At 38.8% G+C, this 17,410-nt stretch overlaps 1 protein-coding gene across 1 annotated transcript in view; it reads left to right on the top strand.

Moving 5' to 3' along the window:
* The window catches only part of LOC122804073 (F-box/WD repeat-containing protein 7-like), a 380,857-nt gene extending 371,274 nt beyond the window's left edge, over window positions 1-9,583 (top strand). Inside the window, exon 10 of the mRNA XM_044073735.1 lies at window positions 9,231-9,583. Within this exon, the coding sequence (XP_043929670.1) occupies window positions 9,231-9,359 (129 nt within the window). The 3' untranslated portion in view covers window positions 9,360-9,583. The remainder of the gene's footprint in view (window positions 1-9,230) is intronic.
* Window positions 9,584-17,410: the final 7,827 nt, after the last annotated feature.

The following is a 17,410-nucleotide window of genomic DNA, read 5'->3' as shown; positions in this document are numbered from 1 at the left end:
TACAGTAATTGCAGTCGGGGGGGGGGGGCATGTGGGTAGGTGCCTGCTGCTTTGATGGAGCTTGGTGGTTTGTATGGGCTGTCCACAAAGATAGGGATACTTCTGTTCTTCTTGACTGTAAAGCTTGGCCATGGAGGCAGTATCTTGTTGAGGGTGCTATTTTTGCTAATGATACACCAGTTGTCAGTGATGGCTTTTCTAAGCTCTGGGCAGTCAATTGAAAAATGAGTATGATGCTGATGCACCATTTTTCGTTGTCTTTCTGTTAAAAATGTTTGTGGAGTTCATGGGGTTGTCTTTTGTGTTGGTATTAATCTGGTGTTGTGAACTTTTTATGCTCAATAATGGGGTCAAAGATCAGTCTAAGGTTATGTGTACTTTAGCCTCTGGCTAGGAAGTTTTTTTCCCAGATGAGTGATGTATTTGGTAAATGCCTCCAGCTCTTTTAAGACCCTAGCTGTCCTACGTCCTTGGGATTTTACTGTGTTTCTTTTGGTCTTCAAAGGATGCATGTTGTTTCTATGTAGGAGGTGATTTACACTGGTGGGTTTTTGATAAACGTTATTGGTCAGAATGTCGGAGCCAGGGAGTTTGCTAATGTGGAGATCCAAAAAAGTTTACAGAATCTTTACTATACATGGCTGTGAATCTGAGAAAATTGGTTGAATTTTTGATGTAATCAAAAAATTGTTCCAGCTCTTGGAGGTCATTGTTCCAGATGACAAAGATATCATCAGTAAACCTGTGGTAACATCCCATGGATTTGTAGAAAGGGCAGTTGTAGATAACGTCTTCCTCCCAGTTGCTGAGGGCTGTATTGGCCATGCTGGGAGCCATGACTGCTGCCATGGCTATGCCTGTGGTCTGTTGGAAGTAGTGATTCTCAAAACAGAAGTTGTTGAGTTGTTACCTCAGTAAACAGCTGATGGCTTCTGTATCTTCTGGTAGAGCTTTCCATTCCTTTTGGTATGCTTTGATGACTGCTTTAATACAATAATCGTGAGGCAGAGCTATGTATAGAGCTTCCACATCTATGCTGACCATCCAGGAATCCTCCTTGACTGTGATATTTTTTTGAGCAAGTCAGTGGCGTTGAGAATAAAGGATTTGTTCTTTTCTGCTAATGGCTTAATTTACACTTCTAGGTAAATGCTTGGTTATCGATACACTGCATGCAATGACCAGTCTGTATGGGGAGGGGTCAGTTATATTTTTATGTGGTTTGGGAATTCCAAAAAAGCTAGGCAGTCTAGGGTGGGTCAATTTAAAGAATTCTGGAAGGTTGTTGCTGATGCGTTTCTCTTTGTTCAGGTTGGTGATTTCAATGATGAGTTCTTTGTAGGCTCTCTTTATCCTACTGATGTTACTTGGGTCATTGTAGGCTGGGTTGTTGAGCATTTCCAAGATCTTTCTGCTGTAAGTGGATGCATTTGTGACCAGTATGCCACCTCCCTCGTTAGCTTCAATAATTCTACACATTTTGTCCATACTTATGTTCTTGAGGGCCATGACTTTTGTTGTGGTTGTACATTAGGAGAGAAAGAAAACATTGTTTGTTTGTTTGTGTCTTTTGGCTTTTCCCAGTTAGGGGTCACCACAGCGGAACTCCGGTCCGCTAATGATTGGCAGTTGATTTTTACGTACATGCTTGCCAGGCCTGACACACAACCTTCAATGAAGGTACGCCCATTCACGCATGTCTTCACGCAGAAGTCGCTCTAGCTGAGAATCGAACCGGACAGCGTCTTACTGTGAGGCAACAACGCTACCGCAGCACAAAGAAAACATTGTCTATTGCTTGTTTATATATCATCCTTCACTGTTAATCACAATGCATGCATATATCTGAAAACATCAACATTGTTATCTTCTGTCTTTTGCACTCTCCTGGGATGAAGCTTAAAATCATCTACTAGGATCAGTGTTCGACCCCAGTTAACAAAAAAAAAAAAAAAAAATTATGAAATGCTGGGTTAGATGAATCACCTGCTGGAATCAAAAATTGCAGAGAAAAATATTAACAACCTTAGATATGCAGATAACTTCACTCTGGTGGCTTAAGGCAAGAATGAGTTTGAACAGTGGAAAGTAGAAAGCACAAAAGCTGGCTTACTGATCAGCATTAAAATAAATAAGACTACATCATCTATCCCTGTCACTTCTCTGCAACTATATGTGGAAGAAGTGTCAGCAGTGCTGAAATTTGTTTTCCTAAGCATAAACATCTCTGCAAATGGTAAATGTAGCCATGAAATTAAAAGATGTTTGTCTTGTGGGAGGAAAGCTATGGCAACTCTAGATACAATTATTACATTGTTGACAAAGGTCCATACAGTAAAAACTACAGAGCTGTGGGTTTCCTAGAAATAACATGGTTGTAAGAGACGAACAATAAGTACAGTTGTGTGCCTGAAAATCAATGCCTTGGAATTGTGTTGTTGGAGAAAATCTGAGAATTTTATAGACTGTGATAAGATCAAATTAATCAATACTTAAAAAAAATAATCCCAGACTGTTCATCAGAAGATCTGATAGTAAAATCAAGAACTTATATACTTTGGCCATAGATAGTAAAATCAAGAACATATATACTTTGGCCATATAAAACAAAGACAGGACTCAATGGAGAAGCCACTGATGCTGGTAAAAATCAAATACAAAGATCAACCCCTATGTCACCCATGGGATAATAAGCTGAATCAAAGATAGAACCTAAGAAGTTAGGATAGGGGAGTCTACCTCTTGTAAAGACCAGTTACTAGTGTAGTTCCTTAAGGCTTCATGCTTGGGACACTCATATTTGGCATTTAGGTCTTCTGACGTCAAGGCCAACATCAAGTGCCTCTGGCTGACAGTATTTACAAACAGTTGTAAACTAGGCACAGTCACAGAATCTCCAAAGACACAAACACTCTCCAAGAAGGCCTGATACAGACCAATAACTGGTGCCAGAGCCATGGTCCAATGCTTAATGCCAAGAAATACATGATAGTATCCTTTGGGAAGACAGCTATCCCTGAAAATGACTACATTGATAATACACCCCTAAATGTAGACCAGTGGTCAGGGATTTGGGAATGCCTATAGCCAGTAACATAACTTCTGACCATCATGAACCATGGTAGTAAGAAAATCATTCTATATTGCACAACTTATAAACAAGGGTACGGCATCTAGGTCCAAGGATGTCATTGTTCCCCTGTACTCAGCCCACATCAAACCAGTCAATGAGTACAATGCCCATTTTGGTATGTACCTGACCACGTATATGCAACAATTGGAGCATCTGCAGAGGTTCCTCACAAAAAGAAATTCAGGGTGTAAACATGTCCTGTGTGGACCACCTCAAAGTCCTATTCCTCTAGTTGGCCTACAGAGTGCTGAGAGATGTTTGCCTGGCTTACAAAGCATCTTCTGATCCTTCTGTGATGGACCTGTTGCACAACCACAAAGCAAACAGCATCAGAATTATCCAGTCTAGGGATAAGCCTCATCGGCAATATAACTAGGACATATTGGAGGGATAGGTGTGTGTCTCAGAGACTACCCCTTTTCTCAAACAGACTTACCATCCATGTGAAGCAGAGTTCTTCCCTAACCTAATTCAAGTGCAACTTGGACCAGTAGGTGGGGAATTAAAATTTACTCCTGGTCCGACACCTGTGTCTCTGTTAGACAGAGGCAGCCTGTAAATGCTTGACCATCCATACCCAAGCATAAAATAACCCTAGGGTATCAAAACTTGTCAAATACATTTGAGAAGCATGGCTAGGCCTAACAAGGCCGCCAGGGTCATTAACCTAGTAATTACTTATGAACCTATAAGAAGGGAGCAGCAAAGGCTAAGATGAACAGATAGCATTATTGAAGTAATTAAATACATTTGTATGAACTTACAAAAGCAGTTGTTGACAAACAGGCCTGTTGTGATAAAAAGTCTTTGAGATCATGAACTGGACACAACTAAACAACAAAAATGAAACTTTTCTGACAGTATGTTTCACCTTGCATTTTAATAATTGATTCTCCAGTGATCCACATGCTGTATAGAATCCTTTGAATTTTGCATTTTGCTTTTTTGATGACATGCTGAAGGTAGAAAAAAATCTTATATATAAATAAAGGATTTTCGACTGGAAACAGACTGCCTGCCTTGCTTGGATTACTTTCGAATACTTAGTAATGCTGTACAATTATATATTTTCTATTATTACTTTTTGTTTTGTTTTGACTTAAGACGAGTTTACATTTGCTACTTCTACTACTATTGTCTGATCTGATTAATATACAGTGATTAACTAGAACTATATGGACTGAAAATCTTCCACAAAGAGAAGTTTTGTGAACATTTTAAGATACCAGCAAATGAGACATTTTCATCTTTCAGCTGAAAAAGAGGAATTCCCTTTATACATCCCGTTTGTGTTCCCCTCACTTTATTCACACAGCTTATGATGACTCTTCCTGTCAATTGTTTGGGTCACCTCCACAAGTGGTAACTTTTTAATGAAAGCAAAACCAACCACTGATCTCTTCTCCCAAAAACAAGGCACTTAAAAATATTCAGGTTACCACAGCCAATTGGTAGGATTTCCCATATTTATAACTTTCCAAGATATTTCTCCTTGTAAGAGCTTGTGTCCAGATACACAGGCATAAGCCCTTTGATCTTTTGGCATAACTATTAAAATACAATGTAGACAATTATAACTTGTAAAAAACTGGCTGCTCAAGCTTGACACCACCACCTCCTTTTAGGGACGTGATTATATGCCTCTTGAGACTCTTCCTCCTCAGAAGGAATTTAGGCTCATGCACAGGTCTGGTAAGAACATTTATGCAGCCAGTCCCTTAGCAATAAGAGACAGTAATTTCTTAGCTTGCATGTCACTGTGTCAAAATTAATTTCTGGAAAAAATTCCCTTTAATCTATTGAAAGTGCAAGATTCTAAGTAAAAGAACAACAAACTACTTTTATTACAAGTTGTAGAGAAAACAAGATATCATTCACTTAAATACCCCTATGAATGCTGCAGATGCCATTACCAGAGCAACAACTGGTGGAGTTATAATCTGAACGCATGCTCAGTTGACAATGGAAAACTTAAAAAATGCAAAATTAATGATTTTCAACATTCCTGTAGCAGGTAAACTGTTGTTTGGTAGTAAAGTTTACTGATCTTTTTAAAACTTTAATAAAGGTAAAATCCCAAGATTCTTGGAGAATTATTATCACCCAGTACTGTCACTCCTTCATAGGACTTATACATGTTCGAGTTGGTAACTTCCTAAAAAACTTACACCTGTCCATCAGCCTCATGTCACTAAACACTTTTTTTTTTCTAGAGACCAAACATTTCTTCTGCACAGTTTCTAGGAAGATGTGATGCTTAGGTATGTAAGGATTCTAATTTTAATTGTTACTGTTTGTTACTGATGCAGATTTGGAAATGTATCACCAAGTGTCTTAAAGATTTTCACCTGGAGTTTCCTATTGTGACTTTTTACAACAAACACTATCACCTCAAGTGAGTCAGTATTTATATAATTTATGCCAGATTTACTTCCTACCAGGCAGTTTAAATTCATATCTTGTAGCAGTCAAACACATACAATGTACATTAAAAATATCACTCAGACCCCTTTCTGCCATTGCCTATAATTTGATATACTGCTAATTTTAAGCAAATTTTATTTATTGGTAAAGTAAATGCAGGTGACCTTTTGAGATGACATATCTTTAAATCCTCTACAGTTATAACTTCATAGCTTCCTAACTGTGAACACAGTAGCCCTGAATTTACTGTCTCAAATGGTTCATGGATACTATATGCTAAATAATTTATGTGGTCATCTTTCTTGGATCTTTATTTTTCATCTTAAATAATTATTTTAAACATTTCAGTGTTAGACTAATCAGCTATCTTTTTTTATATGAGAACCTTATTAGGTTACAGGCTGCATGCATTATCTCCACTGATCCTTCATAGTTACCAGCATATGTTTTGCTATATCTATCAGCATTAAACACAATAAAAGTCTTTCGGATTTTCCCGGTTAGTGGTCGCCACAGCAGATCTCCGGTCTGCTTGTGATTGGCAGTGATTTTTACAGTGTCGAGTTGCCAGCTTGGCGCCCAACTTCAGAGAAGGCACATCCACACACGCACACACCTACCTGCATGCCTTTTAAATTTCAGTCGATCACGGGGAGGACATGCAGACTCCACACAGAAGGCACTCCAGACGAGAATCGAACTGGAGAGTTCAGCAATAAACACAATGGAAAGGCATATAACCTTAGAAAAATGGTAACCTTTTCTTTCAAGAAGATACAATGAAAAAGTATTTGCCCCCTTCCTAATTTCTTATTTCTTTGCGTGTTTGTCACACTTAAATATTTCAGATCATCAAACAAATTTAAATATTAGACAAAGATAACCCAAGTAAACACAAAATGCAGTTTTTAAGTGATGATTTTATTTATTAAGGAAAAAAAACTATCCAAACCTACATGGTCTTATGTGAAAAAGTAATTGCCCCCTTGTTAAATCATGAAGTAACTGTAGTTAATCACATTTTTGGGAAAGCTGAGTTCAATTTCACTAGCCACACCCAGGCCTGACTACTGCCAGACCTGTTGAATCAAGAGATCACTTAAATAGAACCTGTCAGACAAAGTGAAGTAGGCCAAAAGATCCCAAAAGGGAAGACATCATGCCGCGATCTAAATTAATTCCGTAACAGATGAGAAACAAAGTAACTGACATCTATCAGTCTGGAAAAGGTTACAAAGCCATTTCTAAAGCTTTGGAACTCTAGCGAACCACGGTGAGAGCTATTATCCACCAATGGAGAAAGCATGGAATGGTGGTGAACCTTCCCAGGAGTGGGCGGCCTACAAAAATTACTCCAAGAGTGCAGCGACGACTCATCCAAGAGGTCCCAAAAGAGCCCAGAACAACATGCGTAAAAGTAACACAGCATTTCAGAAAAAGAACATCATGACAGCAATCAAACATGGTGGTGGTAGTGTGATGGTCTGGGGCTCCTTTGCTGCTTCTGGACCTGGACGACTTGCTGTGATTGATGGAACCATGAATTCTGCTCTCTACCAAAAAATCCTGAAGGAGAATGTCCGGCCATCAGTTCGTGACCTCAAACTGAAGCGCACTTTGGTTCTGCAGCAAGACAATGATCCAAAACACACCAGCAAGTCCACCTCTGAATGGCTTAAAAAAATGAAGGTTTTGGAGTGGCCTAGTCAAAGTCCAGACTTGAATCCAATTGAGATGCTGTGGCATGACCTTAAAAATGCTGTTCATACTCGGAAACCCTCCAATATGGCTGAATTAAAACAATTCTGCAAAGAAGAGTGGGCCAAAATTCCTCAACAGTGATGTGAAAGACTCATTGCCAGTTATTGCAGATGCTTGATTGCAATTGTTGCTGCTAAGAGTGGCACAAGCAGTTATTAGCTTTAGGGGGCAATTACTTTTTTACATAGGGCCATGTAAGTTTGGATAGTTTTTTTCCTTAATAAATAAAAGCATCACTTAAAAACTGCATTTTGTGTTTACTTGCATTTATCTTTGTCTAAAATTTATATTTGTTTGATGATCTGAAACATTTAAGTGCGACAAACATGCAAATAAAATAAGAAATCAGGAAGGGGGCAAATACTTTTCCATTGCACTGTATATATTTTGAGATTTCCTTATCTGCACTGAACGCTAGAATTACTTTATTAGTTCTTAGTTCATACCTTTTATGTTATCTTACTAGAATGAAACTTGCATAATCACATACAGGTTGAGTCACTTGCACCTTTGGAAGTAAAACTCTGTGTAAGATGCACATTTTTCATGCTACTAAACGAATATGTAATTTGATATTATTTTATATTGCAACCTAGATAACTGACCTTTATATTTTTGCCAGTCCATTTATTTTATAATTTTACTGTATCTATATTACTGTATATTCATAAAATCTTGCATTATTTCTGAGTGGCATACTTACAGACTGCATTATACCTTCTATTTATACAATTGGGACTATTCTGTCCTGTACAGGACACATCTGACTACACCTTCTGTAGCTATTGCTTTCTAACTTTACACCTCCCAGAGAAATCTGACACTGCTTTGGATTTCTATCCAAATGTTATGGTATACTGTTACAGTGACCCTTCCCAACTACAACAGTAAATTTACATTCTTCTAGTGGGAATTAAAAACTACTGTTTTCTAGTGGTAAAGCCCTCAGAATAATGTCTTAATACAGTCATATTTATTTTTTGGTGGTGGTGGGGTAGGCTACATTTCTTGAATATGAAACTCATTTAGTTGTAACAAATCAGCTATTACTTCATCTAGTTAACTTTTTTGTATTTGGCTTTTTAAATTTTTATATAATACATACAAGCACATACAAATAAGAATGTATACTTTATACTAATATAAATGTCTTCTCATTTATTAAATATTACAGTTTTATTTTATCCTGTAGGACATGAAATTGTACTGGGTTATATTTGTGGTTATGAGAACATACATTTATTTGCTGGTTTACATTTAATGAAATATCTACAGTATTGTCCCACAGTTGTACTTACCCAATACAAGCATGTATCTCTGCAGGGAATACAGACTCAAAGAACTACTAAGAATACACATCAACATAGTTTATATATAGGTTACATTCATGACATCTGTGTCAGCACCACAGGTACCTAGCAGACATAAAACCTGTGCTAGTTCCTTATGGTTGAGAGCACATACTTTCAGAAGTTCTGGTTAGGAAAGAAGATACAAGAAGGTGGGTTGTCCTGAGTGTTATGATTTAGTTTTAGCTTGACCTCCCCTGAAAAAGCTACTCAATGTATCATACACACAAAAGTACTTTAAATGAAGTACATTACATAGACATACACTTTTCTCCCTTTTGTGACAAGTGCAAATGTAGTGTTAACGCAGTAGGACTGGATCACAACTGTATGACTTACAGACCTTTATTTACTTAGGCTATGAGGTGTTTAGCACTTTACTGGTTTGTTTGCACTCAGTTTAAATCTCACTGTTGTATATATAAAAATGATCATCAATAACTAACTGCACATAGCAGTCTCTGGGTCATCATGACATCTGTCACTGCTTATCTAAAATGAGGACATGTATGCGTATATGGTGTCCACAGTGAATGTCTCAGTATATATTATTTACTTTACAGGCTGGAATGCTACTGAATGTAGTACACAGAAATCCAACCCTTCTACACAAATGGTGGGTGAATGAAACAAGGATAATAACTGCTTCTCCGGAATCCCCAGGTACTCTCACCATTCTTAGCTATTGGTAGAGGAAGACTACCAATGTTTAAAATCGAAAACAATACTGCAGCAGGATCAGGTACTAACTGAAAACTTTATGAAGTTGGAAGATGTACAGAAGTAATGAAACAGAAGACACATTTAACTTTTTGATTTATAAAATAATGAAATACAGAGAAGAAATTGCACATTAATAAATATGAAGTACTTAAGGTACTGTGAATCATTGGACAGCCTAAACATATGTTGATTTATGCTTAGCAAATTGTATTCATAGCTTTGTAAATACAAAACATGTTTATAATTTATTGTAAACAGTATTTAGCTCAGCTGAAGTCCAAATTGCTGTACATTTCCTGCACCCATTGCATGTTTTACTGAGGTCACTTGGAAAGCAACTTAACTGTCATTACATGAAGCTACACCTTTTTTGCCTTTATTTCAATACAAAATTACATGAAAACATGTAAAGTTGTAGGAACACATAACTTTCCAGAAATCATGGACACTATTAGAGATTAACAGCTTACCACAAATGGCCATCAGAATGGTATTAATAGCTGCTTACCACAAATGGCCATTAGAATGGCATTGCTAGCTGTTATAACAAAAGGGCTGAATTTAACATAAGAGTTAATAGTGCAGCACATTGTATATCAGTTTATGTACATAGAACTTTGTCCTTCCACTATATATCAGTAGATTTTTCTTTGTCAGCTAGAGCAACAAGAATTTAATGATATAGAGTAAGACATTGTATGTAAGGAGTCGGTAATAAATGCTGAATAAATTTAAGATCAGAAGTTGAATTACCACTTGAATTCTGAAGTATGTTGGTTTGCTCTTGAAGTTGATTACTAAAACCAAATATGAAAATTCATGTAATGAGATATTTAAAATCAGTAACTTGAATAGGTGTACATTTGGCATAATGGCAAAAAAGGAATTTGAAAACATTTGATTCAAAACACATGGATGACATATATATTGTTAAAAATCCAATTTACTGGAGTGCAATGTCACCTTTTGCATGCTCATATTCAGTCATCAGCATCTGAAATTATCTGTTTTAAGAAGGTAATCATATTATTCTGAATTAATAAATGGCATGACTAAATTTAGGATAAAGTCTGCTAATTTTTCTTATGAAACTGCAAGCCAGATATTGTCTTCCCTATCAAGGATTGATATTAGAGTATAGGCAAAGAGAAAGAAACAGAGGGATCCTAAGAGAAAGATCAGCATTGGTAGAGTTTTTAGTAGAATCTAGAAGATAAGCTGCTGTTAAAAAGGGATAATTAACAGGACATATAAAATACTGCATGATAAAAATAGGAGTCCATCAGAGGAGGTTAGAAAGGGTTGGGAAAAGAGAATGGATAAGCAATTCACAAAGAAACAATGGTAGGATATATGTATGGCTCTCAAATGTGCAACCAAGTCTAGAAGGTTTAGGATCTTTAGATGGAAGTGTTTGTATGGGTATTTTATTCCCCAATCAGACGCCAAAGAATTTTTCCTCAGGTAGAGTGCAAATATTGGAGGTGCGAAGGAGAAGAAAGAGGTAATCGGGAACATACGTTTAGGAGCACAATGAGTTGGCAGATTTAAAAACTTCCCTGCAGACGTCTCTACCAGAAATATTGGGTGACCAAATTGGTGTAACTAAGGAAATTATTTTTTGAGCTGTAATACAGAATTGGAATTGCCTAGACATAGAAAGGCCTTGCTGAGTTTACTTCAGTGCCTGCCCAGGAAGCAATTACTAGAAAATGGAAATCAAAGTCTAAGCCAACTGTACTAGACGTAGGGACTACTGTAACAAAGATAAAACAACTGGAAGTTGGATCTTAAGAAAAGGGTAGTTGCGAATTACATAAAAAAATGGGAATTGTGGGAAACTTCACTCAAATTAAACTGAACTTGTCTGGTCGTCAAGAGCCAGTTACTGATTCTACAGATAAAAGGCAATGTGCAGCATAGGAAAGTGCTATGATGTGTTGAACTGGCTATACTGTTTGAAAAGCTACAGCTACAGCAAATGAAGTGAAGACATATAATTATTTAGACCAATCTTTTCAAAACTCTCCTTTTTTAAAAATACTACAGAAAGTTTTAAAGGATATAGTTGCTTTTTTTGTGATGATGCATACGAAGCCTCCTAGAAAACTAGTGGCTCCTGATTGGGATCTTAATTTTGTATTAGATAACTAATACTTGCTCCATTTGAACCAGCTCATCAGGCTAACTTGAGATTCTTAACATGAAAAACAGTTTTACTCCTTGCTCAGACTTCTGCAAGAGTATCTGAGTTGCAAGCTTTTATCGTGAGTCAACCTTATATCATTTTCCATATAGATAAGGTTTCTTGAGTGCTAATAAACAACACTGACACTCTATCAATATGTGGAGGTGTTATTTGGATGGCTTGGGAAGGTTCAAAGTAGGATTTACATCTATTTCTGCAATATATACATCACACAGAATTTGCTTTACAATTTAATTGTTGAAAATTTCACTACCATTTTTTGGATGTCAGTATTACAAGAGTGCTAGATGGTAGTATAATGATATCAGTTTGTTGTCAACCACTCTCACGCAATACATTACTTACATATATTACAGATAGCTGCCATCCCAAACATGTAATCTCTAACATTCCTAAATCACAGTTTATGCAATTTAAATGCACTTGCTCCACTAGTGAGGAGTATGACAAATTTGATTTAGATTTACATCACATATTTAGATATAGGGGATATTTGTCCAGCCACCTAGAATCAGAAGTTGATCAGATGTCCAGAAACAATTGCTAGAACACAAGGATAGGAATGATGCAAGCCCCCATTAGGTCACATTGTATGGTACAAATATGCACTTGATTAGGGACATTGTGCAATCTCAATGGTATATTTTACAGCAGATCAGTGTCACTTTAATTATAAAAAAGGGACAACTTCTAGATGTTGGACAAACATAAAAAGATATGGGAGGGCACAGTTATGAATCTGGTCTTCTCTTAGCAAGATGTTCTGTTCCATGTAGTAGTTGCAATGCATGCATTTTTTTGTTGAAATCCAGGGAATTCACAAGGAATACACATTGGTGTTTTGATACCAGGACCACGATTACATGCAACACCAAGTTGGTTACCATGATTACATGCAATACTGATTTGGTTAGCTATTTAGCACTCTGCTCCAGCAGTGCATTTTATGCTGGCCAGACCTTGCGTTCTTATTAGATCTGCATAAGGGAGCATTTAAGTGACATTAAATATAAAAAAACATACAAATGCATTCTTTAAACATACTTTATTACACACTTATGCTCAAGTCAACTTTTTAGGGATTGGTAGACGTATGACAAGAAAATTAAATAATGCTGTTACATGAAATAAACATAAGAAACACCTTTGGGTGATTATGACAGCGGCTTTATTTACCCGGACCTTAATGAAGTGTTTCAATGTACATCTGTTTTTTTCCAATGAGCATTATTAGTGTTGATGTTATTTAACAGGGTCACATTTTACACAGCTGGTCTTGTACTATAGCTGACTGTAATAGCTGTTCTTGTCTTAGTGAGTTTTATTATACATTTTATCACATAAATATTAATGCATTTTGGACATTTAGAAGTAATGAGTGTTATTGCATCTATTCCTTGATTGACTACAGACTTTATTAGTTTTGAATATCATTTTTTCAGAGGAGTTGCCTTTAAACTCATATCTCTGTCTTCATTGATACTTTTTAAACAGAATCTAAAAAGTACAGTTTTGTACCTACCATAAATGTAGATGTCCGAGAGGTATGCATCTGCAGTCCTAACAAATGGGTTGTCCTGGCCTCAGGCAGCCCTTCGGTCGGCCGGATTCCAAAGTCTGGGTCTGGCCTCGGCTGATGTCGCACTTCACCCAACGTCATAGCTGCAGTTCTTCGGGTATAAAGGCATCAGCCGACGCCATTTTCCTCAGTGTTTCTTGCCCCAGATGCCAGGTGCCCTCTAGGAAGGCTAAATTTGGATAAATGCAAATGTTTCCAAACAATAGAGAGCAAATAGAAAAGAACATGTATATACATATATACAAACAAATACACCATAATAGATTCCCCCAGGTAGCTACAAGATGGGCAAATACCCTAGGAGTACCACAGAGGGGAAGGAGGGTGGGTAATCCTGACTGCAGATGCATACCTCTCGGACATCTACATTTATGGTAGGTACAAAACTGTACTATGTCCTTCAAGGATGCATCTGCAGTCCTAACAAATGGGTAGAATACCATAGCCAAACTGGAGGAGGAGGCACTAAGAGTTTATGGTGTAGTTAAGATCCCTTGCAAAACAGCAGTGGCAAAACCTGCTCGGGATCTGGAGTATAAAGGTAGATTATAATGCTTGGCAAATGTATGCACGGAGCTCCAAGTAGCAGCCTCTAAAATGTCTTTGGTAGCCACTCCTCGTAAGAAAGCTGTAGTAGTGGCTGTAGCCCTTGTGGAATGAGGTCTGATGTTTTCTGGAGTTGCCTTTCCATGAAAAGAGTAACAAAATCTAATGCAATTTCCTATCCATTTTGAGATTGTTTGTTTTGAAACTGCTTTTCCTTCCATTCCTGTTGCATATGCTACCAGAAGCTGGTCAGTTTTTCTATTGTTCTTGGTTCTGTCCAGGTAGTAGCGCAATTGTCTGTGTACATCCAAGGTATGCAGCAATCTTTCCCCCCTGTTCTGTGGGTTGGGGAAGAATGTTGGCAGGTGTATTGCTTGGTTTAATGATACCCTAGAGACCACCTTTGGCATAAAGGTAGGATTAGTTCTCATGGACACTCTATCCTGATGGAAGATAAGGAAGGGCTGTACTGCCATCAATGCCTGTAATTCAGAAACCCTTCTAGCTGAAGTGATTGCAAGCAGGAATGCAGTTTTCCAAGATAAGTACTGTAATTCTGCTGTTGCTGCTGGTTCAAAAGGGGGAAGTGTCAACTTTTCTAACACAAAGTTCAAGTCCCATGTAGGCAATGGTGGTTTCCTTGGTGGCTTTACATTTTTAATTCCTCTGAGAAACTGCCTGAGTAGAGGTTGAGAAAAGACTGGAGGATCCATGTTGTATTCTGCTGAAATTGCTGATGCATGAATCTTAATGGAGGAATAAGACAGACCATTGTGGAAAAGCTCTGGTAAGTATTCCAGGATGTTAGCTATGTTTGCCAATGATGCATCTATTCCTTTTGTTGCACTCCAAATTAGATATCTTTTCCATTTTGCTGAATAAGTTTTCCTTGTTGAGGGTCTGCGAGCCTCCAAGATAATGTCTTTAACCCTTTGAGATAAATCTGGGTTATTTTTCCTTATGTAATGTTCCAAGCAGCTAGCTGCAGTTTTCAAGTTTGGATGCAGGATTTTGAAGTTGTTCTGTGTTAGCAGTAGAGGTAGTAGGGGCAGAGGCCATGCGTGTTCCCGGGTCATACTCCTCAGTAGCGGGTACCAATGTTGCCTCGGCCAATCTGGAGCTATCAAGATGATCCTCGGGTGATCTTCTTTGATCTTCAGTAGCACTTTGTGCATCAAAGGAAGAGGTGGGAATGCATATGCTGTCAGGTTTTCCCAACTATAGGATAGGGAGTCCACCTTCCAAGCAAGTGGGTGGTATGACCTTGTGCAGAATTTTTTCAGTTGGTGGTTGTGTGGGGATGCGAACAGGTCTATTTCTGGCAATCCCCATTTCCTTGTGATGGCCTTGAAGATGTCTGGATGCAGCATCCATTCGTGGGTATCCGTGGTGGTTCTGCTTAAGATATCTGCTAGAATATTTTCTTTTCCTGGCACGAATATGGCTTGGAGCTGAATGTTGAGGCTCAGGGCCACATTCCAGAGGTCCATTGCCATCCGGCATAGAGGATATGAATGCGTGCCTCCCTGCTTGTTGATATACCACATAACTGTGGTGTTGTCCGTCCGTATCAGCAAATGACCCTGTTGTAGAAATGGTCTGAATGTCTGAATTGCCTGTTTTACTGCCAGCATCTCTTTTTGATTTATGTGTAGGTTCATCTGGTCTTGAGTCCATAAGCCTTGTATGCACTTGTCCACCATGTGTGCCCCCCAACCGAGGTCTGAGGCATCCGTGGTGATAGTCTGGCTTGGGTGAGGCCTGTGGAAGGGCAGTCCTTTGTTCAATTGACAGGCCTGGGCCCACCACTGGAATTCTTGCTTCAGGCATGGAATTATTGGAATTTTGGTTTCTAGGCTGTGCTTGTGCTGAGACCATAAATTCCTCGGGTACCATTGCAACTTCCTCATATGTAGTCTGGCATGTGGAATTAATATTATGCAGGATGCCATGTAACCAGGGCTTGCAGGATTTTCCTTGCTGTAAGCTGGTTCTTTGCTGTTAATGCCATGAAATAGAGTGGTAGCTGCTTCTGTTTTTCTGCTGTGAGGAATGCCATCTGGTTTGAAGTGTCCAGTTCTGCACCCAGAAAGGTTATCCTTTGGGATGGTATCAGCCTTGACTTTTTTGTGTTGACTGTGTATCCCAGGGCTTGCAACAGGTGAATAACCTTTTTCAAATCTTTTGTTAATTTGTCTTTGCTGTCCGCTTGTAACAGGCAGTCGTCCAGGTATGGATAAATTTGAATTCCCTGAAGCCTGCAATGAGCAATTACTGATGCCAGGCATTTCGTGAATACTCTGGGCAGTAGATAAGCCAAAAGGCAATGCTGAGAATTGATAATGCTCTGATCCTGCAAGAAATCTGAGGTATCATCTGCAATTTGGTCGTATGGGGATGTGCAGGTATGCCTCCTTGAGATCCAGAGTCACCAGCCAAGACTCCTTGCCCAGCATGGGAAGAAGTTGCTGTAGGGTCAGCATTTTGAATTTTGGAACAATGAGATATGTGTTTAGAGCGGACAGGTCGAGGATAGGTCTCCATTGTTTTTCCTTTCTTGGTACTAGGAAAAGCCTTGAATAAAATCCTTGTCCTTGTTCCATAGCCGGTACCTTTTTTATAGCTCTCATCCTTAGTAAGTGGTCTATTTGTTGTAGAGCGTTTGTCCTTTGGTTTGGAGGTAGGTTTGGCATTCCTCTCTTCCTTGGAAGAGTATGGAAGTGAAACCTGTAGCCTTTGTCTATTGTCTGTAAAATCTATTTGTCTCCTGTAATGTAATGCCAATTTACTGAAAATAAGGCTAATTTTCCGCCTAAGGGTGCTGCCAGTTGTTCCCTGGGAGGCGGTTTCAGAGCCAAGTCACTGTGATTGTCCTGTAGAAGTGGTAGTGGCTGGATCTGTGGCAGTAGTTCTCTGGCTGTTAGGCTGCCACTGGCGCCCCTGTAGGCACCTCTGGATTGACCTCTGCCTCTAGGGCGTCTATTTCTGCTTCTCTGTGCTCTGGAGGTGTCTGGAAAGGACCAATTCTTGGAAGGCCAGTTCCTACTAAACCTCGGAGGCTGGACCTGTAAGAAATCCTTGACTGTCTGGACAGATTTAGCTTTTTCTTCCACCTTCTTCAACACTTGCTGTGCAGGGGAACCAAACAAACTGTGCTTTTCCATGGGAGCATCTAGAAGCTTTGACTTTACATGGTCTGGTAAGGATTGTTCTTTTAACCAAGCATGCCTTCTGATCACTGTACCAGTCATAGCTGATCTAAAGGAAGCCTCCAGTGCATCATAGCCGCATTTTAAGGAATGATTACTGACCTGCTGAGTGTTATGCACCAAATCCTGAAGGGACTTACGGTCTAAAGGTTCAGGAGAGGACAGTTTTTTAGTGAGCTGATCTAACAGAAATTCCTGATACTGAATCATGTGGAATTGACAGTTTAAGGCCCTAGCCGAAAGAGTAGCAGAAGTATAAACTTTTTTACCCCATCTCTCCAATGCCCTGGATTCCCTTTCAGAGGGGAGGGGGTTTTTGGCAGAGGTAACTGCTACAGCTTTGGGGCCCTGTGAAATAGTTTCAGGATCTGCAACAGGAGCCTTATACAAATGATAATGTGTGTCTGGAACCCTGTAGTATCTGTCGGGCTTAGCAGGGGCCAGAGGCAGTGAGTCAGGGGAAGTACAAGCATCATT

The sequence above is a fragment of the Protopterus annectens genome, chromosome 6.part0, assembly GCF_019279795.1.
Source record: "Protopterus annectens isolate FY-2018-M chromosome 6.part0, PAN1.0, whole genome shotgun sequence".
Classification (NCBI taxonomy): domain Eukaryota; kingdom Metazoa; phylum Chordata; order Ceratodontiformes; family Protopteridae; genus Protopterus; species Protopterus annectens.
This window is presented reverse-complemented; position numbering and strand designations above follow the sequence as displayed.